Source organism: Herpailurus yagouaroundi, unplaced genomic scaffold, assembly GCF_014898765.1.
Source record: "Herpailurus yagouaroundi ecotype Mexico unplaced genomic scaffold, PumYag 160, whole genome shotgun sequence".
Lineage (NCBI taxonomy): Eukaryota > Metazoa > Chordata > Mammalia > Carnivora > Felidae > Herpailurus > Herpailurus yagouaroundi.
The window spans coordinates 52,172,532-52,195,136 of NW_024412401.1; the positions used below are offsets into that span (position 1 = coordinate 52,172,532).

At 59.5% G+C, this 22,605-nt stretch overlaps 1 protein-coding gene across 1 annotated transcript in view; it reads left to right on the forward strand.

The window, feature by feature from the left end:
• HMCN2 (hemicentin 2) overlaps positions 1–22,605 on the forward strand; it is a gene marked incomplete at its 5' end in the record, with an annotated part of 149,849 nt that overhangs the window by 119,182 nt on the left and 8,062 nt on the right. The window contains 20 exons of the mRNA XM_040481195.1: positions 145–226; positions 320–456; positions 967–1,108; positions 1,204–1,348; positions 2,273–2,400; positions 2,978–3,134; positions 3,788–3,909; positions 4,636–4,800; positions 6,390–6,497; positions 6,748–6,882; positions 7,224–7,358; positions 7,842–8,032; positions 8,885–9,098; positions 10,118–10,252; positions 11,230–11,420; positions 12,683–12,764; positions 17,003–17,272; positions 19,703–19,852; positions 21,512–21,649; positions 21,749–21,870. Coding sequence (XP_040337129.1) covers positions 145–226; positions 320–456; positions 967–1,108; positions 1,204–1,348; positions 2,273–2,400; positions 2,978–3,134; positions 3,788–3,909; positions 4,636–4,800; positions 6,390–6,497; positions 6,748–6,882; positions 7,224–7,358; positions 7,842–8,032; positions 8,885–9,098; positions 10,118–10,252; positions 11,230–11,420; positions 12,683–12,764; positions 17,003–17,272; positions 19,703–19,852; positions 21,512–21,649; positions 21,749–21,870 — 2,949 coding nt within the window. The remainder of the gene's footprint in view (positions 1–144; positions 227–319; positions 457–966; positions 1,109–1,203; positions 1,349–2,272; positions 2,401–2,977; positions 3,135–3,787; positions 3,910–4,635; positions 4,801–6,389; positions 6,498–6,747; positions 6,883–7,223; positions 7,359–7,841; positions 8,033–8,884; positions 9,099–10,117; positions 10,253–11,229; positions 11,421–12,682; positions 12,765–17,002; positions 17,273–19,702; positions 19,853–21,511; positions 21,650–21,748; positions 21,871–22,605) is intronic.

The following is a 22,605-nucleotide window of genomic DNA, read 5'->3' on the forward strand; positions in this document are numbered from 1 at the left end:
AGGGGGCCTGTTGGGAAAGGAGGCGTGGCAGACTCAGCCGGCCTGAGTCTGAATCGTGGGGCCCGAGTTGTGTAGGAAGGAGACCAGATCAGGAGGTGGGCAGGCTGGGGCCAGAGGCAGCTGCTAACCCTGGTCCATCCATAGGTGGGCGATGCTGGGCTGTACACGTGCCTGGCCCAGAGCCCCGCCGGCCAAGCGGAGAAGAGCTTCCGGGTCAGGGTTCAAGGTAGGGCATGCCAGGGTGGCGGCCGGAGAGGCAGGCAGGATGGGACCCGCAGGGGCGAGTCCATCTCTCATGACCTCTCTGCTGCCCACCCAGGCCCCCCGCACGTTATAGGGCCCCGAGGCCCCCGCTCTGTGGTCGGCCTGGCTCCCGGGCAGCTGGTTCTGGAGTGCTCGGTGGAGGCGGAGCCAGCACCCGAGATTGAATGGCACCGAGATGGCATCCTGCTGCAGGTGGGTGCCAGGCAGGGGCCACCACCTTCTGTGGCCCTCCGGCCCCTGACCAGGCTGGATCCCAGGTGCTGAGGGACTGCCCTGTGCCGGCACCTTGTGTTCCCGCCCTCCTGATGCTCTCTGCTCCTATTACTGTTGTCTCCCCCATACTACGGACAGGGACACGGAGGCAAGGCTGGGATTTACAGGCAGGCCTTCTGATGCATATCTGTGTGCTTCCCGTTATACCTTCAGGCCACACGTAGTGGCTGTGTGACCCGGGGCTAGTTACTGAGGTTCTCTGTGCTCTCCCCTGAAACGGGGACCGAAGCTTGCGAGTCTTCTGCGAGCATGAGTCCCTTCTGCGACATCCCCAGTAGGCAGAGCCCGAGGGCAGGGGGCTCATTCCCTACCTGCCCACCCACCCACCCCGCCACCCCCGCCCTCACGAACCTGTTTCCTCCCTGCCTGGTGCCTGGCCCAGCCTGGCCCGGTGCTAAGGAGGGTCTCTCCACCCTGGGGACCCTGTAGGCGGATGCCCACACCCAGTTCCCAGAACAGGGAAGGTTCCTCCAGCTGCGGGCCCTGAGCACGGCCGACGGGGGCAACTACAGCTGCACGGCCCGCAACGCCGCGGGCAGCACCAGCGTGGCCTTCCGCGTGGAGATCCACAGTGAGTGGGCCTCACCCCACCGCGCGCTGGCCCTCCCGAGGGCCACAGGCTCCCAGCACCCACTCGCTCTGTGCCCCGCCCCCCCCCCCCCCCAGTGGTGCCCACCATCCAGCCAGGACCGCCCGCAGTGAACGCCTCCGTGAACCAGACGGCCGTGCTGCCCTGCCGGGTGGACGGCGCTCCCCCACCCCTCGTGAGCTGGCGGAAGGACGGGGCCCCCCTGGATCCTGAGAGCCCCAGGTGGGAGCTGGGAGAGGAGGGTCTGGGGGGGGTGGGGGGTGGTTATAAACAGCAACCGCCTGGGCACTTGGGGCAGAAAGGTGGCTGTATTGCCAGCGCACGGTCTCCTCCGAACCCAAGGGGACAGGCATGTCCAGGGCATCGAGGGTGTCAAAAATCCCAGGTGGCTGGCTGCCTGTCTGTCTGGTTTCGACTCTTGGTTGCTAATGTCTGTTTCTGTGTGTGTTGCATGCGCCGCGCCCCGGGCCCCCGCCCCCCGCCCGTCCCCGTCTCTCTGACCAATTTTCTACACCTTCTTTCTCTGTGAACATGGCAGAGACAGCCCCCAACCCCCGCCCCGGGCTCCCCCTGCCGCCGAGTTACAGTTTCTCAGTTCATGCAACCTGCAGAGCCTGGAAAACTACCCGAGGACCCCCATTTCCAGGGCAGAGCATTCCATTGGTCCAGCCTGAGTGACGTGTCCATCCCTTGTCCAACTGACTGTGGCTGGGGGCGGGCCTACCCAGTGCAGCCAAGGCCTGGGGGCGGGGCTACCCAGTGCAGCCAAGGCCTGGGGGCGGGGCTACCTAGTACAGACAAGGCCTGGGGGCGGGGCAGTTCTCAGATCCCGGGGACAGGCGCAGAAAGGGTGCTTGCTGGATGCTGCTGACTCCCAGAGAGGAGCTAGGCCCAGGTGCGAGAGCATAGGAGCCCCCCCCACCCCCTGCCCGCCCCGATGCTGGGTTGGGATGTGGGGAGCTGCCCATGGCTGTGACCTCCTCTGATCTTGGCCTCATGATTGCAGGACTCCAGAGTTAGCACCTTCTTACTGGGAAAGCCAGGAGCAGAGGGGAGGGTCTTGCTGGAGACACTACCCGGGTCCAACCCCTCAAAGGGCCTCCCTAGTCTGCTGGTCTCCATGGCAACCCCCTTCCTCCACTCCAGGTTGCAGCTTCTTCCTGAAGGTTCCCTGAAGATCCACCCAGTCCTTGCCCAGGACGCCGGCCACTACCTCTGCTTTGCATCCAACTCTGCAGGCTCAGATCGTCAAGGCCGTGACCTCCAGGTCTTTGGTAGGTGGACAAGGGGAGGAATGTTCCTGGCCTTCATCATCCACTCCCAGTCTGGGCCGGGTCCTGCGTAGTTTCTGGGTTTATCCTTGCTGTCAGGAGCCAAGAGCAATGATCTCTTCATGTTTTTGACCATGAAGCCTACTGGCAAAACTTTTGAACACGCACACGCCAAAGATGTGTATTGATTTCATGAATACTGTATTGATTTCATGAATACTGTAGGGATATTTGCTCCCATACCGTTGTATCAAGCTAGTGATAAAACACGCACAGATAAAAGACATTTGAAAGGATAAGATTCAGAGTCACTGCACCAGACGCGCTAATCTGCTTTTCCCGCTCGAATGGATCACCTTGGTGGCAGCCGCTCTTCTGGGCGCTGGCCTCGGGCAGGGCTGAGTAGGACCCCGAAATCTGCATTCAGGGAGAGGTGGCTAGGGAGCCGCCAGCCTTGGAGAGCACAGGTTCCATCAGCCCAGATTTGGGGTGCCTGTTGGAAGATTCCTGCGGAGTGTCTCCTGCCTCTCCCCTGCCCGCATCCTAGACCCTTGTCTCCTGATGACTACTCTCTCCCCAGAGCCTCCTGCCATCGCCCCCAGCCCCTCCAACCTGACCTTGACTGCCCACACCCCTGCCTCACTGCCCTGTGAGGCCAGTGGCTCCCCCAAGCCCCGGGTGGTCTGGTGGAAGGACGGACAGAAGCTGGATTTCCACCTGCAGCAGGGAACCTACCGGTACTGAGCTGGGCCTCTGGGTAGCCTCACGAGGTGCTCCGGGTGGGGGGACAGTGTGCCCATCCCACGGTGGGGAGCAGGGTCAGACACGAGGCAGGGGTGGGGTGGCTTATTCAGTTAAGCCTCCAACTTCAGCTCAGGTCGTGATCTCACAGTCTGTGAGTTCAAGCCCCGCATCGGGCTCTGTGCTGACAGCTCCGAGCCTGGAGCCTGCTTCGGATTCTGGGTCTCCCTCTCTCTCTCTCCCCATCCCCGGCTCGTACTCTGTCTCTGGCTCTCTCAAAAATAAATAAACGTTTAAAAAGAAAAATTTAAAGCACGTGCTCAACAGACCCGAGCTGTTCCGATCAAGGACTTGGATACCGTCGCTATTATGGAAGGTGTCCGATCTGGTGATTACAGAAAGCGTGCAGGGACATAGAGAACGACGGGGGTAACAATTAAACTTGCCCACGAGCTCAACTGCCAGACCTGTAAGCATAGAAACTTCTAGAAGAAACTTCTACATTCAGGGCTGGGGGCCAGACACCAGAGGGGAAATTAGTCAGGAGACCCCCCCACCCCAGTCCCCTGCATCCAGATTGATGCACAGGCTGAGCTCGGGTCAGCCAGGCCGGCTGGTTAGCGGTCATCTGTCTGTCTGTCCGTCCCAGGCTCCTGCCCTCCAACGCCCTGCTCCTGGCAGCTCCCAGCCCCCAGGACTCAGCCCAGTTTGAGTGCGTGGTGAGCAATGAGGTGGGCGAGGCCCGCAGGCATTACCAGGTGACCGTTCACGGTGAGTTGGAGCAGAGGGAGATCCCACGTACCCACGCTGACGCAACCCTGGCCCCAGCACTGTTCGTGGCACTTAGGAGCTCTCGGGAGAGGCCTCTCCCCAATCCGGAATGTTCTGAACCCAGATCTGACCTTGCCATCGCCCTGGTTAAAATTCCTCCCTCCACGGCTGCCCGCGGCTCTCAGGATAGAATGCAGGGTGTCACCTGGGCCCACAGGGTCCCGTGCATGCTGGCCCAGCCACCCGAAGTTCAGCTCACCCAATGCCCGCCTCGCTCTGGGATCGTCATGCTGCTTAGCTTTTGGTTCCTCACCTCAGGGCCTTTGTATATGCTGTTCGCTCTGCACATGCTGTTCCCTCTGCCCTTCACCCAGCCAACCCTGCTCTTCCTTCGGGTCTCAGGTTAAATGCCACTTCCCCTGGAGGCCTTATGTGGTGTCCCCAACTCTGAGCTCCCACGAAGCTCCCTTCTCTTGTAAAACCTTCCGGAGATGCCTAGCTGGCACCCCTACAGAAAGCAGTTCGTAACTGTCCCCCAAAGCCCAGCAAAAAAATACCTCCCAAGTGGGTGAATGTGACCTCTCTCTGTTGCCCCCCCTCCCGCCCTTTGTCACTAATGTCACCTGTGTCTTAGTCTCTGTTGATAGTTGTCATTCACCTGGCCCCATGACTACGTGTTCCCCCAGTGGACCTCAGCGGGGCCTCAAGCCTTGTCTTACATCGTAGTGCCCCCTACCATTGCTGACGACCAGACAGACTTCACCGTGACCAAGATGGCACCCGTGGTCCTCACGTGCCACAGCACGGGTGTCCCGGCCCCGGTCGTGTCCTGGAGCAAGGCAGGCGCCCAGCTGGGGATGCGGGGGAGTGGCTATCGTGTCACATCTTCTGGTAAGTAGGGGTGAGCCGTGAGGGTAGAGACGGGGCGTCAGGCCGAGGGTGTGAACGCAGTGGAGAGTCCCGGCCTGATTCTGCCACTCCCTGCTGTGTGACCTAGGGGAACCCCTCACCCTCTCTGGGCCTTAGTATCCCCACTCACGCCCTAGTGTGTTGATATTTGTCAGTGGTTCTCTGATGATAGTTGACAGATCAGTGCCGCTCCGTGGCAAAGTGAGGAAGATAATAACTACGTGAGAGTTTCCATAAAGCAGGTTTGAGCTCACTGGAAGGATTTTCCTTTATTCTGAAATTACACTCTTCGGGGCGCCTGGGTGGCTCAGTCGGTTAAGCATCCGACTTCAACTCAGGTCACGATCTCGCGGTCCGTGAGTTCGAGCTCCACATCGGGCTCTGGGCTGACAGCTCGGAGCCCGGAGCCTGCTTCGGATTCTGTGTCTCCCTCTCTCTCTCTGCCCCTCCCCTGCTCATGCTGTGTCTCTCTCTGTCTCTCAAAAATAAATAAAAATGTTTAAAATTTTTTTTAATTATGCTTTTCTTTTTTAAATTTTTTTTAATATTTATTTTTGAGAGAGAGAGAGAGAGAGAGAGAGAGTGGGGGAGGGGCAGAGGGAGAGGGAGACCCAGAATCCGAAGCGGGCTCCGGGCTCCGAGCTGTCAGCACAGAGCCCGACGCGGGGCTCGATCCCGTGAACCTTGAGATCGCCATCTGAGCTGAAATCAGGTGCCAGGCGCTCAACCAACCGAGCCACCCAGGCTCCCTGCAATTATGCTTTTCCTGCTATTTTAGTGCTGGAAGTTCCTTTCTTCTGTGAGATCGAGGTGATAATAGATGGGTGATTTGGAACCGTCTTTGCTCGTCAAAGTTAAAAGTTGGCAGCTTTACGGGGGTTCTCCAAATGGCATTTATGTGTTGGTTGGTTAGCTGGTGAACTCGTGAGGTCTGAGCACCGCTGACCAGATCTGCGGTTTTCAAACTCTTCTGAAGAAGGAGAACCCTTTCTTCTGACTAGCAGTTACGGGGAAGCCCATCATGTACAAGAAGCTGAGGTTCTGGTTCTGTCTGGGGCTGGGGTGGTCCAGGAAGGTTCAGACGGTGTTCATTGAGCAGCCAAGACTGAGAAAGAAAAGGTAAAGAGAGGACGGATAAAGCAGTCATCTGGGGAGGCTGCCCGGAGGAGGCGAGTTTTTGAGCAGAACACGGCACGGGTAGCAGGGTGAGGGTCTAAGGAACTACCGGTGGGCCAGGGACTCTAGGCAGGGCAGCGGCAGATCCTGGAACATCCCAGCCTGCAGCTTCGAGAGACCATCCTGTCTGATTCCTCACTGTGCACGTGGGGAAACTGAGGCCCCTAGCGCGGAAGGGACTTGCCCACCGCTACGCTCCAGACAGGGAGCGTAGGCAGGCCCGGAACCCAGGTTTTCCGGTGCTGCTTACAAACGGGCAGGGAGGCAGGTCGAGTGGCCAGCAATAGAGAGACACCTGGGTGGGGGGGGCATGTAAGAGCCCTGCCAGCCGTCACTAAGGGACGTCCGTCCTGAGTCCCCTCGCCCCTCTCCACGGGCCCCGTTGCCACCCACAGGTGCCCTGGAGATCGGGCAGGCCCTCCCCGTCCACGCTGGCCGCTACACCTGCACGGCCCGCAACTCTGCGGGCGTGGCCCACAAGCACGTGGTCCTCGCTGTGCAAGGTAAGGGCCCCCCAGCAGGTGGACAGCTAGAGGCAGGCGGGCGGGGGTGCGGGGGGCCCGGGTTCCAGGCGCCCCGACCTGCCTCTCTGCTCTGCCTCCCCGATGGGATTCTGTGGGAGAAAAACCTCAGCCCGCCTCTGCCCTCCAGTGCCAAGACTTCGGGAATCTCCTGGTCCTTTTAGAGGCTTCTCTCTCTGAAGGCATCCCCAGGGACCTCGGTGCCCCCCCCCCACCCCTCGTTCCCTTGCAGCCTCCCCCGTGGTGAAGCCTCTGCCCAGCGTGGTCCGGGCACTGGTGGCCGAGGAGGTACTGCTTTCCTGTGTGGCTTCGGGCATCCCCCAGCCGAGCATCACCTGGCAGAAAGAGGGGCTCAGCATTCCCGCAGGTGAGTCTCCCCGGGAACCAGGAAGGGAAGAATCATCCGGGCCCGGGATCCTCCCGCCTGCTCCCAGAAAGCCCTGGCCCGGCTTTCCCTCCTGCCCGCCTGTCTCTGTTCACCAACCAGAGCTTGAGACTCCGCTGGAGCACTCGGTGGCTGACTTGGGAGGCTGGGGAGCGGGACAAGCCGGCTGGACTCCGGGTCTCTGTCCGCCCCCATCACCCTGTGACCACAACGAGTCACTTGCTACCTGGTCAGACAGAACAGTCCACATGGCCCTCCCGCTCTCCTCGGTGGTCCTGCTGGCTCAGCCACCCACCCCCCCCCCCCCCCCCCCCCAAATCTAGGAGCGAGTACGCAGATCCTACCCGGCGGACAGCTTCGGATTATCCACGCCAGCCCGGAGGATTCTGGGAACTATTTTTGCATTGCCCAGAACAGCGCAGGCAGTGCTATCGGGAAAACACGGCTGGTGGTGCAAGGTGGGCCCAGGGAAGGGGGCTGAGGTGGACCCCGGCAAGCTAGGGGCACTGGCGTCCCGGGCAGGACACGTCCCTGCATCCTCCCCCGTGCCAGCCTGGCTTGTGCTCGAGAAGGAAGTGAGGGAAAAAAAACGCCTTCTCCCGTTTTGTGCCCAAGGTCTGCCTTTAGACAGTGCCTCGGGTCCCTCTGCCTCCTCTGACCTTTGCTGAGCCAGTGGTCTGGGCCTCCCTCACTCGTTTCGGCGCTCCGGCAACCGTAGCCATTTGTGTCCCTTTAGTCATCGTGTGCGCGTGCGTGTGTGTGCACTGGGATCACCCCGTCACAGCTTCACCAAACTCAGCAGTCCCCAAATGGTCCAGACCATGGGCCGTGGCCTGTGACAGGGTCGGTGGAGGAAGGGGCGAGGGGCACGCCAACCGCCAAGGGCGCTGGGGCGGGGGCAGCCCGCCCTCACCCCCAAGCGGACCTCTCTCCCCCCACAGTCCCGCCCGTGATCAAGACCGGCCTCCCTGACCTGTCCACCACCGAAGGCTCCCACGTCCTCTTGCCCTGCTGGGCCAGCGGCAGTCCTGAGCCCACCATCACCTGGGAAAAAGATGGCCAGCCTGTGTCCGGGGCCGAGGGGAAGTTCACCATCCAGCCTTCTGGGGAGCTGCTGGTGAAGAACTTGGAGGTGTGGCTCCCTCCCTGTGTAGCACCGAGGGGTCTAATGGTAACCGCAGGAGCAGAAAACGCCGGCCGAGCACCCGTTTGTCATGCCCCGCGCTGAGCGCCATGCAGCTTTTAATCCCAGGAATCTGGGGAAATAGGTACCATAATCCCCAAGTACAGATGAGGAAGCTGAGGCTCAGAGCGTATCCAGTTTTTCCGAGGCACGCCGTTGCCGAGAGGCAGAACCCAAGATTCGAACCTGGACCTCAGTGGCTAATGCCTGAGGGAGAGAAGGAGCCCTGGATGGGGTGGGGTGGGGGATGGGACACAGAGATGACTTTGTGTCCCCAGACTGGTTGTTCTCAACCACACGTTGTTGTTGACCTGAGCCAGGGGCGTGGGTGGGAGCCCCGACCACCTTCTCCGACAGCACTCGGGTTCCACAGTTACAAATGGGCGCCTCTCCAGCCGGGGGCGGGGAGGGGGGGTGGGTGGCTGCTCAGGGCACACACCTGCTGCAGGGCAGGGTCACAAGGTCCTCGGACAGTGGTGAGTGAGCTAGCTGTGCCGGAGAGCACCGTGGAACTTCTCAGAGCTTGGCTGAGCCCTCTGTACAAAGGGCACCAAACACAGGACCTCAGGGATGATGGGAGCATGGATGAGCTGGTGCGGGTGACCTTCGCGGAGTCTCGTGAAGGCTGTAAGGGGGGCCATGGGGCGGTGGCGAAAGGGAGCCATTTACTGGAGCTGTGTGACCTTGAGCAAAGCACTTCACCTGTCTGGGCTGCACGCTCCGAGGGGACCTCGGGAAGAATGGGTCCCTAGGAGCTGGGGGTGGGGGCAGTTCTCAGGCCGACCCCTCCTCTGCCCGCAGGGCCAGGATGCTGGAACCTACACGTGTGTGGCCGAGAACACGGTGGGCCGCGCCCACCACCGTGTTCATCTCACCATCCTGGCACTGCCCGTCTTCACCACCCTGCCCGGGGACCGCAGCCTACGCGTCGGGGACAGGCTGTGGCTTCGCTGTGCGGCCCGGGGCAGCCCGACCCCCCGCATCGGCTGGACCGTCAACGACCGACCTGTCACGGGTCTGGGCCTATTGGGAGCGGGTGGTGGGGGTCTCCTGGGAGGAGGGCCGACAGGTGGGGAGACCCCGCCTAGTAGAGAGGAAGAGGGTGTCTGTCAGCCTGGTGGGTGCTGGGTCTCCAGACTTGGCCCTCTGCGGGGGGGGCACCGAGCAAACACAGGTGTGGCCGTATGTGACCAGTCACATGTCAGACCTGACAAGAAGCCACCTGCAGAAAAGACTCAGCCCCAGAGACCTCAGGGCCCGGGAGGGAGCACGTGTCACACCCCAGCACTGCTGGGCCCCTCGGCAGACCCCTTTCCTGGTCCCCAGGTGATGTTGAGGGAGGCACGGGGCCCGCACAGGGCACAGGGTCTGGAGTGGGTGTTTGATGAATGTCTGCCGAACTGGCGAATGGCTGAGTCCCCTCCACCGCAAAATGGTATTTTCAGGGCCGCCTGGCTGGCTCAGTCGGAGGAGCGTGTGACTCTTGATCTCAGGGATGTGAGTTCAAGCCCCTGGTTGGGCGTGGAGCCTACTTTTAAAAAATAAAAACAAAACTTTTTAAGATGGTGTTTTCAGACGCTCCTAAACCTGAGTCTGGGCGCGGAAGCTCGCCTCCGTGCACCTGTAAAGAAGGCTTCGCCCTGACCCCACCAGCTCCTGGGGTGGGCGTTTGGGGGAGTGATTCAGCCTCTCTGAGCCCAGCTGCCTCGTCTCAAAATGGAGATAAGAGGGGTGCTGAGGGCCAACTGGTTTAATGCAGGAAGTGCAGATTAATAGGCCCCCAAAGACCTACCCTCAGCCCCGCAGCAAGCTCACGGTGTGGACCTGAAAGTTGCAGAAGGCTGGTCCTTCAACCGCATCCTCTAACATGGCCTGGGCCTGACGTGGTCAGGCTTCCACCCTCGGGAAGAGACACCTGTTTTCTGTGTCTTTGTCAAACACCAGCTGGGTGCCCGGCCCGGGTTAAGTATTCGGGGCAGGAGGTCCCTGGCACCCTGGGCTCAGAACCCTCTGGGGCATCTCTTTTTCCACCAGAGGGGGTGTCTGAACAGGACGGGGGCAGCACGCTGCAGCGGGTGGCAGTCACCAGAGAGGACAGCGGGACCTACGTCTGCTGGGCCGAGAACAGAGTGGGCCGCGTGCAGGCCGTCAGCTTCGTCCATGTGAAGGGTAGGGCGTGAGCCGTGTGGATTTCTTGAGACCTCCACTAGACCCAATCTGTTACTTTTTCTAAGAAATCGATCTCCTGGCCTCTGAACTAGTAACCCTCCACCCTGACTGTGGCTTGGGGTGCCCTGGGGGACTTTATAAAATGCTGAGGCCCGGGTGCCAGCCCTGACTCTCAAAACCAGCCTCCCTGGGGTGAGGCCCCAGCATCAGCATTGTTCTCGGCTCCCCAGATGACTGGGCCGCGGGTAGAATGAGATCTGACCCGCTGGCCTACACCGCCATCACCTGCACAGTGCCAGTGTAGAAGGAGGGCACGGGGACCAAGGTGTCCTGGCAGAAAAACGCGTGAAGCTGGCCAGCCTACCAGTCGTCCCCCAGGGCCCTGCTTGGTCAAGAGCAGTATGCTAACCCTCCGAGATGCCATGACCTACTTTGCTTGATTTCAGGATGGGAGGGGTAGAGCGTGACGGAAGGGAACGAGCCACCCAAGGCACCGGGACACGGCCGCGGCTGGTTTCAATCTCAGGAAACCAGCAAGCATGGGAAACTGACACGGGGCATCCGAGAGTGGTTTAGGATTCGCTTGCACGAAGTGAGGATCAGGGACGTCTTAGTGTTGCTGTGTCCCAGTGGCTAGGTAGTCCTTATTTTCCAAAGTCCCCGGCAGGTACCCTGCAGCTGGGATAATCCATCCAGGCGGGCAAGCATATGACACTCCTCACACTGCCTGCCATTCCTGGGCCCGTCTCAGGCATCACCAATCGATCACGGCACTGTTCCCACTCGGTTTCAAATCGGCGTTCCCGGCAGTCTGTTTCGTTTGACCCGTGCCACGGAAGTCGTCTGCCATCGCTGATGGGGATCCCCTCTGGGGATGCTGGATGGGGATCCCCTCTGGGGATGGGCTTATGGGAGGCTGAGCCTTGAGGGCCTTTGTCTGACCTTTCTGACCTCTTGTCTGATGTCACCTCGAGCAGAAGCTCCTGTCCTGCAAGGGGAGGCCTTCTCCTACCTGGTGGAGCCCGTGGGGAGCAGCGTCCAGCTGGACTGCGTGGTCCGTGGAGCCCCTGCGCCCGACATCCGCTGGATCAAAGATGGCCTTCCGCTCCGGGGCAGCCGTCTCCGGCACCGGCTGCAGAACGGCTCGCTGACCATCCACAGGACAGAGGCAAGGCAGGACCTGGTGCCTCGGGGCGGGGCCACCCAGGACAACCGCAGCCTTTTGTGATGGCTTGGGAGGGTTCTTAGTGTTGGCCACCGTCCTCTACAGTCTGCAAAGCACTGTCCTGCCCACCTCCCAGATTCTCCCCCCAACAAACTAGAGTGCCCTCCAGCCAGTGGCTTTTCTCTGTGCCTCAGTCACCCCAGCCATTCAGCGGGGCTACTGGTTGTTTCTACCTTATAGGTTTACGGTAAGAAATCAGCGAGATGACCCACACCGGTATTCAAGAGTGACTGGCCCCCGGGTCATGCCAATAAATATTATTAACAGCCCCACGGGGCGGAGGAGACCAGTAAGAGTGCCCCATTTTACAGATAAAGACACTGAGGCTCAGAGGGGCCCACAACAGTTAAGTTCCCAAGGCAGGACCCCATCCCAGCTCTCCTGACCCCTGCTCCGTGCTGTTTACAAAGCGTTGGGTCTCGGGCCAGACCCGTTCACCTCCCCTCCTGTGTCCCGGGTCCCGGTGATCATGCAGAAATCCACAATCCCGTCCTGTCAGGCTCTTCCTAGGGGCCCTCGATCTTGCCTGCTAAGGTGACCCGAGAGTCTACCACGGGCCAGGCACTGGCAGGTACTTTGGCTTCGACGAGCATGATTTCCTGTAATGCTTCCGCTGCTCTTAGCAGTTACGATCCGCATTTGGCGACGGGGAGATGATTCGCTCCAAAGACACGGCATACTGGTCACGAGTCGGGTGTGGTCAGCAGCGGAGCCAGGGTTCGGCCCCATCCCGATCTGACCCCCAAATCTCCACTCTTACCTGCATGCTGGGCTGTCCCGGCAGTCCTCTTGGGTGCAGCATCCAGGCCGTCACCTCCTGGGTGTAGACGGCGGCCTCAGCCCGTCCCCCAGCTGCCGTTCAGAGGTGAAGCCGAGCCTTGTTCTTCCTGAGTTTCCCCAGTGGCCAGGGTGGTGTGTGCCCCGTGGGAAAAGCTTCCCTCTCACTAAGCCGGGAAAACACTGCAAACCGTCTCCCTTCTGGAAGGCTCGCTGCACGCTCCAGCACCATAAGAGCCCCGAGGAATCCTGCGGCCAGAAGCGGGTTGTCGTCTCGACTCTGTGTTTCCCAGACTTGCTTCGCCACAGACCCCTGGTTTTCAAGGAATCCCCAGGAACGTGCCACGGAGTGATGGTCCTTCACTGTGCGCGGTCCCCTTCCCCCTGCTCCCCTGAACCCCCGCCTCCCCCCCCCCCCCCACCTGCAGATGGACGACGCGGGTCGGTACCAGTGCCTGGCGGAGAATGAGATGGGCGCAGTGGAGAAAGTGGTGACCCTCGTGCTGCAGAGTGAGTCTCGGCCTCCCCCTCCCCCTCCCCTGGGCCCCGGCAGGGGGGACAGTGCAGAGTGGGCGCCCGGCGCGTGTCCCCGGCTGTCTGACAAGGATGGAGGGCAGAGGGGCACCTGGCCGGCTCAGTCAGTTAAGCGTCCGGCTGTATAGATTTTAGCTCAGGTCACGATCTCACCGTTTGTGGGTTCGGGCCCCGCGGCTGTCTCTGTGCTGATAGCACAGAGCCTGCTTGGGATTCTCTCTCCGTCTCTCTCAGCCTCTCCCCTGCTCGCACAACTCTTTCAAAATGAATAAACAAACTTAAAAAAGGCAGGGCTAGGGACTTGGAACTCTCTTACAAGTATTTACTCAGAAAACACAATTGAAGTCCTATGAAATGGCTCCCCAGTTGGGGAATGGGGAGCGGGGTGAGGGCTAATGAATAGCCAGGGACCCAACAGCCAGGCCCCGGGGGGACCCATTTATTCAAACTCACAACCATCAACAAGATCGCAGGGACAGCTCTTGCATTTGCCAAGTAGCTTGCAGATTACAAAGCACTGTCTGAGCCTCGAAGTAATGCTGTGAAACCGCCTAGAGGTGTTTAATAAAACTTTTTCCTGAAGATTAACATACATAGGGACAATACATGTTAGAAGTGAACAGTTCAATGAATGTTTATCATGTGAACCTACCGAGTTGACCCAGGGCAAAAATAGAAAAACAGAATACTGCCAGCTTCCAGACACTTCCATCTGTACCCCCTTTCCAGTCAATGCCCTGCCCCAGGTAACTTACCCTGTCCGGAGTTTTGCTTTTGTTTTTGAGAGAGGGGGAGAAAGAACGCCTGTGCGAGAGCGGGGGAGGGACGGGGTGGGGGGGGGGGGGAGAGGGAACCGTAAGCAGGCTCCGTACTGTCAGCACAGAGCCCGACACAGGGCTCCATCCCACGAACCGTGAGATCATGACCTGAGCCGAAATCGAGAGTCAGGTGCTTCACCGACTAAGCCACCCAGGCGCCCCCAGGGTTTGCCTTTAAAAGAAATAACAGCTTGGGCTGCCTGGCTGGCTCAGTCAACAGAGCCTGCAACTCTTGATCTTGGGGCTGTGAGTTCGAGCCCCATGTTGGGCATAGAGATTGCTTTAAAGCAAAAATAAAAAACAGTTTTGTCAATATATACACTGCAAAATTCACCCATTCGTACCCTGGAATGTTATTCACCCTTTATTTTTTTTTTTAATGTTTATTTATTTATTTATTAAGTTTATTTTTATTTATTTTTGAGACAGAGAGAGAGAGACAGAGCATGAACAGGGGAGGGTCAGAGAGAGAGGGAGACACAGAATCGGAAGCAGGCTCCAGGCTCTGAGCCATCAGCCCAGAGCCCGACGCGGGGCTCGAACTCACGGACCACGAGATCGTGACCTGAGCTGAAGTCGGACGCTCAACCGACTGAGCCACCCAGGCGCCCCTGTTAGTCACCCTTTAAAAAGAAGGAAATCCTGACACCTGGTGCGTGAACGAAACTTGAGGTCGTCAGGGGAAGGAGGGCAGTCACAAAAAGACAAACGCTGTGTGATTCCAGTTCTGTGAGGTGACCAGAGTTGTCAAATGCGTAGAAACGAAAAGCAGAATGGTGGCGGCCAGCGGGGCGGGGGTCGGTGGCAATGGGGAGACGTGGTTGAATGGATCTAGAGTTTCAATTTTCCAAGACAAAAGGGTCCTGGAAATGGACGGCGGTGATGTGAATGTACTCCACGGTACTGAACTGTACAACTTAAAAAATGGTTAAATGGGGGTGCCTGGGTGGCTCAGTCCGTTAAGCGTCTGACTCTTGATTTCTGCTCAGGTCACCATCTCACGGTTTGGGAGTTCGAGCCGTACGTTGGGCTCTGCACTGACAGTGCAGAACCTGCTTGGGATTCTGTTTCTCTCTCTCTCTCTTCCCCTCCCCTGCGCGTGTTCTCTCTCTCTCTCTCTCAAAATAAATAAATACACATCTTTTTTAAATCTTAAGAAATAGTAGCTATGAAGAAGAAACGAAGGGAAGTCTTAGGACCCAACTTCCATAAAATGAAAACCTCAGTGGATGGGTGTGAACAGGTATGAACAGGACAGAAGGAAGAATTAGTGACTTGTAGACGTAACAATAGAATTCACCTAGTCGGAACCACAGAGAGAGAATGGACTCTAGCAGGACAACCAGAAGAGCCTCAGAGCCAGTGTGGGACGAAGCCAAGATCTGACATCGTGGCATTAGGGTCCCGGAAGGAAAGGAGGAAGGGGTGAGAAAATACCCAGAGACGCCAGAGCCGAAAAGTTGTCACAAAAGACGTAAGGCTACAAAATTCGAGCAAAACGCAAACAGGATAAACCCAGAGAAGTTCTGCACCAAGACGTACCCCGGTCAAACTTGCTAACGGTTAAAGGGCCAAGAAACTAAGGCCTCGCCCCCCCCCCCCCCCCCCATCCAAGCATCTGGCTGAGTCAGAGTTGGGGCAGGTGTTGAGGGGACCTCGGCTTTGACTCCTCCTGGCCCACCCCCGCCCAGATCCCCGCACAGGTGCACGCTGTCCACAGCAGCCAGGGACGTGTGGAGACCCCGTCTGGCCTTTCCAGGGCTCCCTCGTTTCCAGGTTCTTCTTGTTAAGCTTCCGGCTGGTCCCCTGGTCTCCGCAAGCCAGCAGAGGCGTCAGTTCCCTATTTGCTTCCTGTCGCTTCTGCCCCTCCCCCCACAAAACCCCTGCAATCGTCCCCTCCCGCAAATCGGATCGGGCCCCTTGTGATAGCAAAAGCCGGGGTCTCACGGCCAGCCCCGCCCCCAGCTCAAGAGTAGGGGTGACGGATGGGAGCAGGCCCAGGCCACACGCCTCCACTGTCCTCGCCCAAAGTTCTGGAAGCTTTTCGTGGGCCAGTGATTCGCAATTTGTGGCTTGCCTTCCGTTGACTTCTAGAGCCCTGAAATAGTTGGCTTGGATAATTCTGTCAAGTTGTGCATTTGCTGACCTCTTCACGCGGCCACGGCCAGCTCTTGCTTATTTTTTTGACCGTTGTTGCAACGAAACCCTATCGCGTGCGCTCTCGTGTCCGGCTTCTTGGGCACAGCGCCGCATGAGCCCTCACGCGGAAGTGGCTCACCCCGTCGTCCCCGTTGCGGTATGGCTCGCCGCTGTGCGGACATGTCACGGTTTGTATGGTTCCCCTCCACTTGGGGGCAGTTACGGACGGCGCTGCTTCGGCAGGTGACGCGTGCCTTTGGCGGTCACGCAGGCACCTTTCCGTTCGGGTGTCCGTCCGAGAGTGGCCGGGCCACACGATAGGCATGTGCTCGGCGTTAGGAGACATTGGCCGTGGGAGGCTGACAAGCGCCCCCCCCCCCCCCCGACATTTGAGCGACCGTGTCCTCGCCTCCCAGGCGAGAACGTGGTCTTATTTGGAGAAGGGATCTTTGCAGACATGATTACGTTCGGGGGTTTAAGACGGAAAGGGATTGCTTGGATCAGAATGCTATGGTTTGGGACGCATGGAGAAGCCAAAATGCCATCACGAGTGTCTTCTTTCCAGCCATTTCGGAGGGTCTGTCGTAGCGGGCGGACAGGGATTGCCGTCTCTCGGACGAGAAAACGGAGGGCCAGGGAGAGACTTGGTGAGACTCACCCACGGTCGGTGACGGGGCCCCCATCTCCCATCTGGCATCGTTAGAAGCATCCCCGTGAGGGACCCAAACAAAAGGAGGCACTTAAAACGAGTATCTCATGGCATGGAAAGGTAGTTAGGATTTATTGTGGGGTGAAAAGGGAAGGAAGGAAGCAGCCATGAGCAATGCAGTCATGTTCTACGGAAACGGTGTCTGGAAGGGCATACTCAGAACGGTGATGGGATGTGATGCTCACTTGCGATTCTGTTTTCTCCTTTCCACCTCTGCATTTTCTTTTTAAAAAAAAATTTTTTTTTTAACGTTTATTTATTTTTTGGGGACAGAGAGAGACAGAGCATGAACGGGGGAGGGGCAGAGAGAGAAGGAGACACAGAACCGGAAACAGGCTCCAGGCTCCGAGCCATCAGCCCAGAGCCCGACGCGGGGCTCGAACTCCCGGACCGCGAGATCGTGACCTGGCTGAAGTCGGACGCTTCACCGACTGCGCCACCCAGAGGCCCCTACCTCTGCATTTTCTAAGCCGTCTGAATGAACAAGCAGCAGCTGAACATATGAAAATAACCAAACGTTCCTAACAGCTGCCCTGGGCTTCCCACAGGCGCCCCGGTGTTCCGGGTGGAGCCCCGGGACGTGACGGCGAGATCTGGGGACGACGTGGCCCTGCAGTGTCAGGCCTCGGGAGAGCCGGTGCCCACCGTGGAGTGGCTGCGTGCGGGCCAGCCCGTGCGGGCCGGTCGGCGGCTCCAGACCCTGCCCGACGGGGGCCTGTGGCTGCAGCGAGTGGAGGCCCAGGACGCGGGCATCTACGAGTGCGTCGCTCACAACCTTCTGGGCTCTGCCACGGCCCGAGCGGTCCTGGCCGTGAGAGGTACGGGGTGTCCTGCTCAGACCTTTGTGGACAGAGGCGGGATCTCCTGCTTCGTGGGGGGGACGTGGCCCCCTGTCCTGCCAGCACCACCCCCCCCCCAACTCTTCCCTTCGCTTAGAATCACAGACTTAGGAGGAAAAAGGCCTTTTGGGTCACCTTACCCACCCTGCCCTTTACAGCTGGGGAAACTGAGGCTCTGAGATGCTAAGTGTTTGCTGCTCGTATCGGCACAGTGTCCTCTCTCTGGACATTCCACAGCGCTGTGAAGTAGGCAGAATAAAACCAGGTGCCCTGGTGCCCACTTTGGGGGTTGCTGGGAAAAGTCTGTGACTTAGGCCACGGTGGGTGGACAGTGACGGATGCTGCTTTCTTGCATTACGACACCTACCACCCCCCCCCCCCCCGGGCCTCGCTGATTCAGCTCCCTCCTCCCTGGGGCCAAACTTCAAAACAGAGAAAAGGACTATCTTGAGGAACCACCGTGAAACGACTCCGACCGCACTGCGGATAGTCACTGAGTCTCATTTCTGAAAGTTAATAGTGTCTCTGTAGCAAATACGCCATATTTGTGGCTTTGGATTTCTGTCCCTGGCCGTGACAGCCATCACTGATCTATCACCGCCCCCAAGGCCAGATTACTTCCTCGCTGCTCCAGAGGGCACCTTTCCAGCCCCGGAGCGGGGTCTCGACACTTTGCCGCTTGCAAACCCACTTGAACCCCACCGCCAGCCAACTGTGGGACCCTCTGTGGCCCCCGGTCGCCTCATCTCCTGCGGACAGGGACAGAAGACCAATGCACACGGCTCCAGAAATTCAGCGGTTCTCTGACGCCCGGCCACACGCGCTGCCTCGGGTCTGAGCGGTTCCTCCCTTTAGTTCAGAGCTGGGTCCCGTCCTTACCCTCTCCTGTTGGAAAGCTCACGCCCCAAACCACAGCGCTCTGCACATGGCTTCTGGTTGAGTATCTCAGGGCCGCCATAGCAAAGTACTATGCTATGAGCCATCAGCACAGAGCCCGATGCGGGGCTTGAACCCACGAACTGTGAGATCCTGAGCTCAGCTGAAGTTCGACTCCCAACCAACTGAGCCACCCAGGCGCCCCGCAAATGGCTTTGTTAAATAAGCAACGGGCTTGGGTCTTGTTTTTATTTTTTCCCGGTCCCCCCACCCTCCTCCCTGAAAACTACCCTGTGGCGTGCCGCTGTCCGCTGGCCTGAATATTTCTACGGGCTGAGTTCTTCCAACAGGGCATTGCTAGGTAAAAGGCATTCAGAGGTTTCAAAGGCTCCCTCACTCTGAGCGCTGTCTTCTCCTCCTCGTTGCCCATCAGCCTGGGTGGCGCCCAGCCTGGCCTCGTGGGAGGCAAGAGGCCTGCTGAGTCATCCCATGTCTGAGAAAGTTGACAGTGGCTCGTCATTCCCGGCCTCCCAATTTCTTGTCCCCCTCGAAAGCTGCCGGGCCGTTCTGCTGCTTCTTATCTGCACCCCAGCTTCTTCCTCCTCCCCTTGTTGAGAAGCCAGGGGGTAGGTTCATGGCCGGTTCCTGTCCCCCCACAAGCCCCAGAGCCACAGATACTGATCAGAGACATCCCAGATGGGCATCAGATCTCATCAAGCCCCAGCTCTGGACTGGGTAAATGACACTGCTTCCCGGAATCCAAAATTAACCAGCCCCCTGATTTGCCCATTAAGGACCCTGGCCGTTGAGTGTTTTATGTTATTTTTTCGACAGATCATGGGCAATTGGTTGTTAATTTCCCCAGAGAGCTGGTGGGGGGGGAGAGGCAGGCCAGCTTCTGTCTCTCAGCCCCCAGGATGCCATCTGTGCAGACAGGACAGCTGGCCCATTAGCCGGAGGAAGCACCCTCTGTGCCCCCACCATCCGTCTGATTAGTCCTGAAAAGCGTGGGTGCTTGCAGACCCGCCTGGCTGCTGTGAGAGATCCGGCCCACCCCGGCCAAACCAGCCACAGGGCGGAGGGCGCCAAGGCCACTGACGGAATGGGGGACGTTCAGGTGGTGGCATGCTGTCCCTGGCCTGGTGCCCCGGCTCCCCCAGCATGCCGACCCCGCCATCATGAGCAGCTGGCATTTTAGAACCCAACAGGTCTCTGGCACATCTGTGGTCCCACCTCCTCGCTCAAGTGCGTCTTGTGGGCCCGACTTGCCCAGATTTCCAGGGAGGTGACAGCAGAGCCACTGTTCGAAGCTAGCCCCGTGCCAGTGCAGGTCTGCTCCGAAAAGCCTCCCTGTCTCTCAGAGCCAGGACCCCCCGGGCATCGAGTCCGTCACCTGTGAGCTGTGTGGCCTTGGGCGAGCCACCTGAGCTCTCTGAGCCTCCGTGCCTGTTCCCTGAAGTGGGTGACAGTACCTGCTCATGCTGAGGGCGTGGAGGTGGATAAAGTCGCTGTCGTCCCCTTCCCTCCTCACAGGGGAGCCCCGTGGGAGCCGGGGTGGCGTATCCGGGGTGATCAACGGCCAGGAATTTGGCATGGCCACCCTCAACACCAGCGTGCGCCAGGAGGCACGTTCTGGGGTCACCACCATCTGGAGCGGCATCAGCCACATCCCTGCGAGCGTGGGTAAGCGGGGGCCAGAGCCTCTTCCTGCACCGGGGCCCCTCCGACTCCAGGCGGAAGCAAAGCGGGTGTTCTGAGGTTTGCCCAGGGCCCGGCTGCCGGAGGAAAACTCTGACCGCCCCTGAGACCCGAGTCGAAACCAAAGTGGATTGAGGTGCAGGCCACTTCCTCCCCACCCCCACTACCTCCCAACAAAATGAAATGAAAATCAGACCCAGAGAGTGTGAAATAATCGGGATATACGAATGCCGTCAGATAACGATTCTCAAAATCACTGATTGCTGACGGAGGTTCCCCCCCCCCCCGCCCCCCGCCCCGTTCCGCACATTAAGGTAAGAGCTTGATGGAAAAGGAAGGAATCGCTAGTCACGAGTAAGGGGTACGGGCTAGAGGGGAACAAAATTAGCCAGAGGGCCCAGAGAACCAGGCAGTGTCCACTTCCAAACGGATTCATAGATCAGTGTGCCCTCGCAGGTGGAATGTTCCGGAGAGATGTCGTAGACCCTGCGGCCTCGCCCTTCCCAAGGGGACGCTGCGGGTCCAGAGCAGGGAGAGGGCGGCGCCGATGGGATCTTTGCTAAAAAGCCTTTCCTCCAGAGCTGCCCTTGACCACAGGCCTGTGTGAACCGTGCGGGGTCAGGGAACTTAGGCTCGGGGTCCCTCCAGGCGGGTCGTCAGCACAGAGTGAAGTGAGCGTGACTGCCCAGATGTGAGCGCTTCATCCAGCTGCAGAGGCAGGAGGAGCCATGGGGAAGCATCCGGCCCCAGGCCCGCTGCGCCAGCCCCTGTGCAGAGAAACTGGCACAGAGACATTGGGAAGGTTCTGCTGCCCCCAGTGTGGCTCCTCCTACGTCTCTTTCCTGAGCCGGCAGTTTCTCTGAAAAGCTCCACCGTCCCTGACCCCCCCCCCCAAGCGAGTGGGGTTTCCCCCTTCCCCGGACTGAGGCACCCCTGGCCCATCGAGGAGGGCTGGGCAGCACGCGCAAGTCTGAGAATCCACATCCAGAGCCAATTTGGGGCCCTTTGTTCAGAACTCAGTGACCCTCCTCTTCCGGGAGGCGTCTGCGAGTGAGGAGACCTGGTTGACTCTCAACCTGGTTCAGCACATACGTCCCAGGCTCGGGGGTGACCAGTCACCCTCAGGATTCGTGGAACTGAATTATCAGCAAGTCACGTGCCCTTCTTCGTTTGGCTCGTTTTTTGGTTTTTTTTCTTTAATTGCTTATGTATTTGTTTTGAGGGGGGTGAGGGAGGAGCAGAGAGAGAGGAAGAGAGAGAGAATCCCACGCAGGCTCCGCACTGTCAGCACAGAGCCAGACACGGGGCTCGAACCCACGAACCGTGAGATCATGACCTGAGCTGAAACCAAGAGTTAGAAACTTACCTGACTGAGGCCCCCGGGCGCCCAACCCCCATGCCCTGCTTTGTATTTTGTTAGTTTTCAAACACCGCTCCACAGACTAGATGTTTGCTTTTCCCAGGTTCCTTTCCCAGGTTCTGATCCAATAACTGACCCGGGTGGTCACGGGGCTGGTCCTGGGCAGGGAGGGAAGGGGGCCGAGCCCTCCCTGGGCAATAGGGAGCTGCAGAGGGACCTCGAGCGGGGGAGTGGCGGCCCTCAGGATCGGTCCCTCACTCGGCCTCCGTGCGCACCCCGTCCAGGGCCTCTGATGCGCGTGCTCTTGGTCACCGTCGCCCCCGTCTACTGGGCCCTGGCTGGAGAGACTGGAGACGCCCTGAATGGCCACTCTCTGACGGGCGGCAGCTTCCTGCAGAAGTCGCACGTGGAGTTCGCCACGGGTGAGCAGGGGTCTCCTCCCGGGGGGGCCGGGGGTGCTGAGGCCCGAGCCCAGGGCCTCTCCCCTGTGGTGACTCCAGGCCGGGCGGGGGGGATTACAGGCGAGCTGCTCACGATGACCCAGGAGGCCAGGGGCCTGGATCCCGATGGCCTCCTGCTCCTTGACGTGGTGGTCAGTGGTGTCGTCCCTGGGAGCCTGGCTGACGCAGACCTTGAAGCGCAGGTGGGGACGCACCCCGAGGCGTGCAGGTGGGGGTGGGGGGCGAATGGGATGTGTTGCCCCAGGCGTCCCCTCCTGACACCCCAAGCGGGGCCTGGGGCGTGGCCTGGCCCGGACTTAGCCCAGTGGGAGGGTGCCCTGGGTCCAGCCTCTCAGGGACAGGCGTCCTCCCCATTTCATAAACCAAAGGGAAGCCACCTGCGCAAGGGTCCCCAACCGGCTAGAGGAAGAGGTGACAGGCCTACCAGGCTTCCACCTCCAGCAACCCGGGGCCCCTTGAATGAGGGGCTAAGGCTCCTACCCCTTGGAAGTTGAAATCTCAGACATTCTGGGTCTCGTTTGTCCTCCCCCTCCCCCTGCTCCCCTCCCCCTTCTTCCCCTTCCTCCTCCTGCCCCCCCTTGTTCTCCATTCTGCTTCCCCTCCTTCCCTTCCACCCCTTCTCTCCCCTCCTCCCCTCTTCCCCCTCCTCTTCTCCCTTCCCCTCCCCCTCCTTCCCCTCCTCTGCCTCCTCCCCCCTTCCCCCCTTCTCCCTTCCCCTCCTACCCCTCTACCTCCTCCCCTACCTCTTCTTCCCCTTCCTCCTCCTCCCCCCTTCTCCCTTCTGCTTCCCTCCTTCCCTTCTACCCCCCTCCCCTCCTCCCCCCTTCCTCCTCTTCCCTCCTCCTCCTCCCCCTCCCCCTCCTCTCCTACCTCTTCTTCCCCCCTTCCCCCTCCTCCCCCTCCTCTGCCTCCTCCCC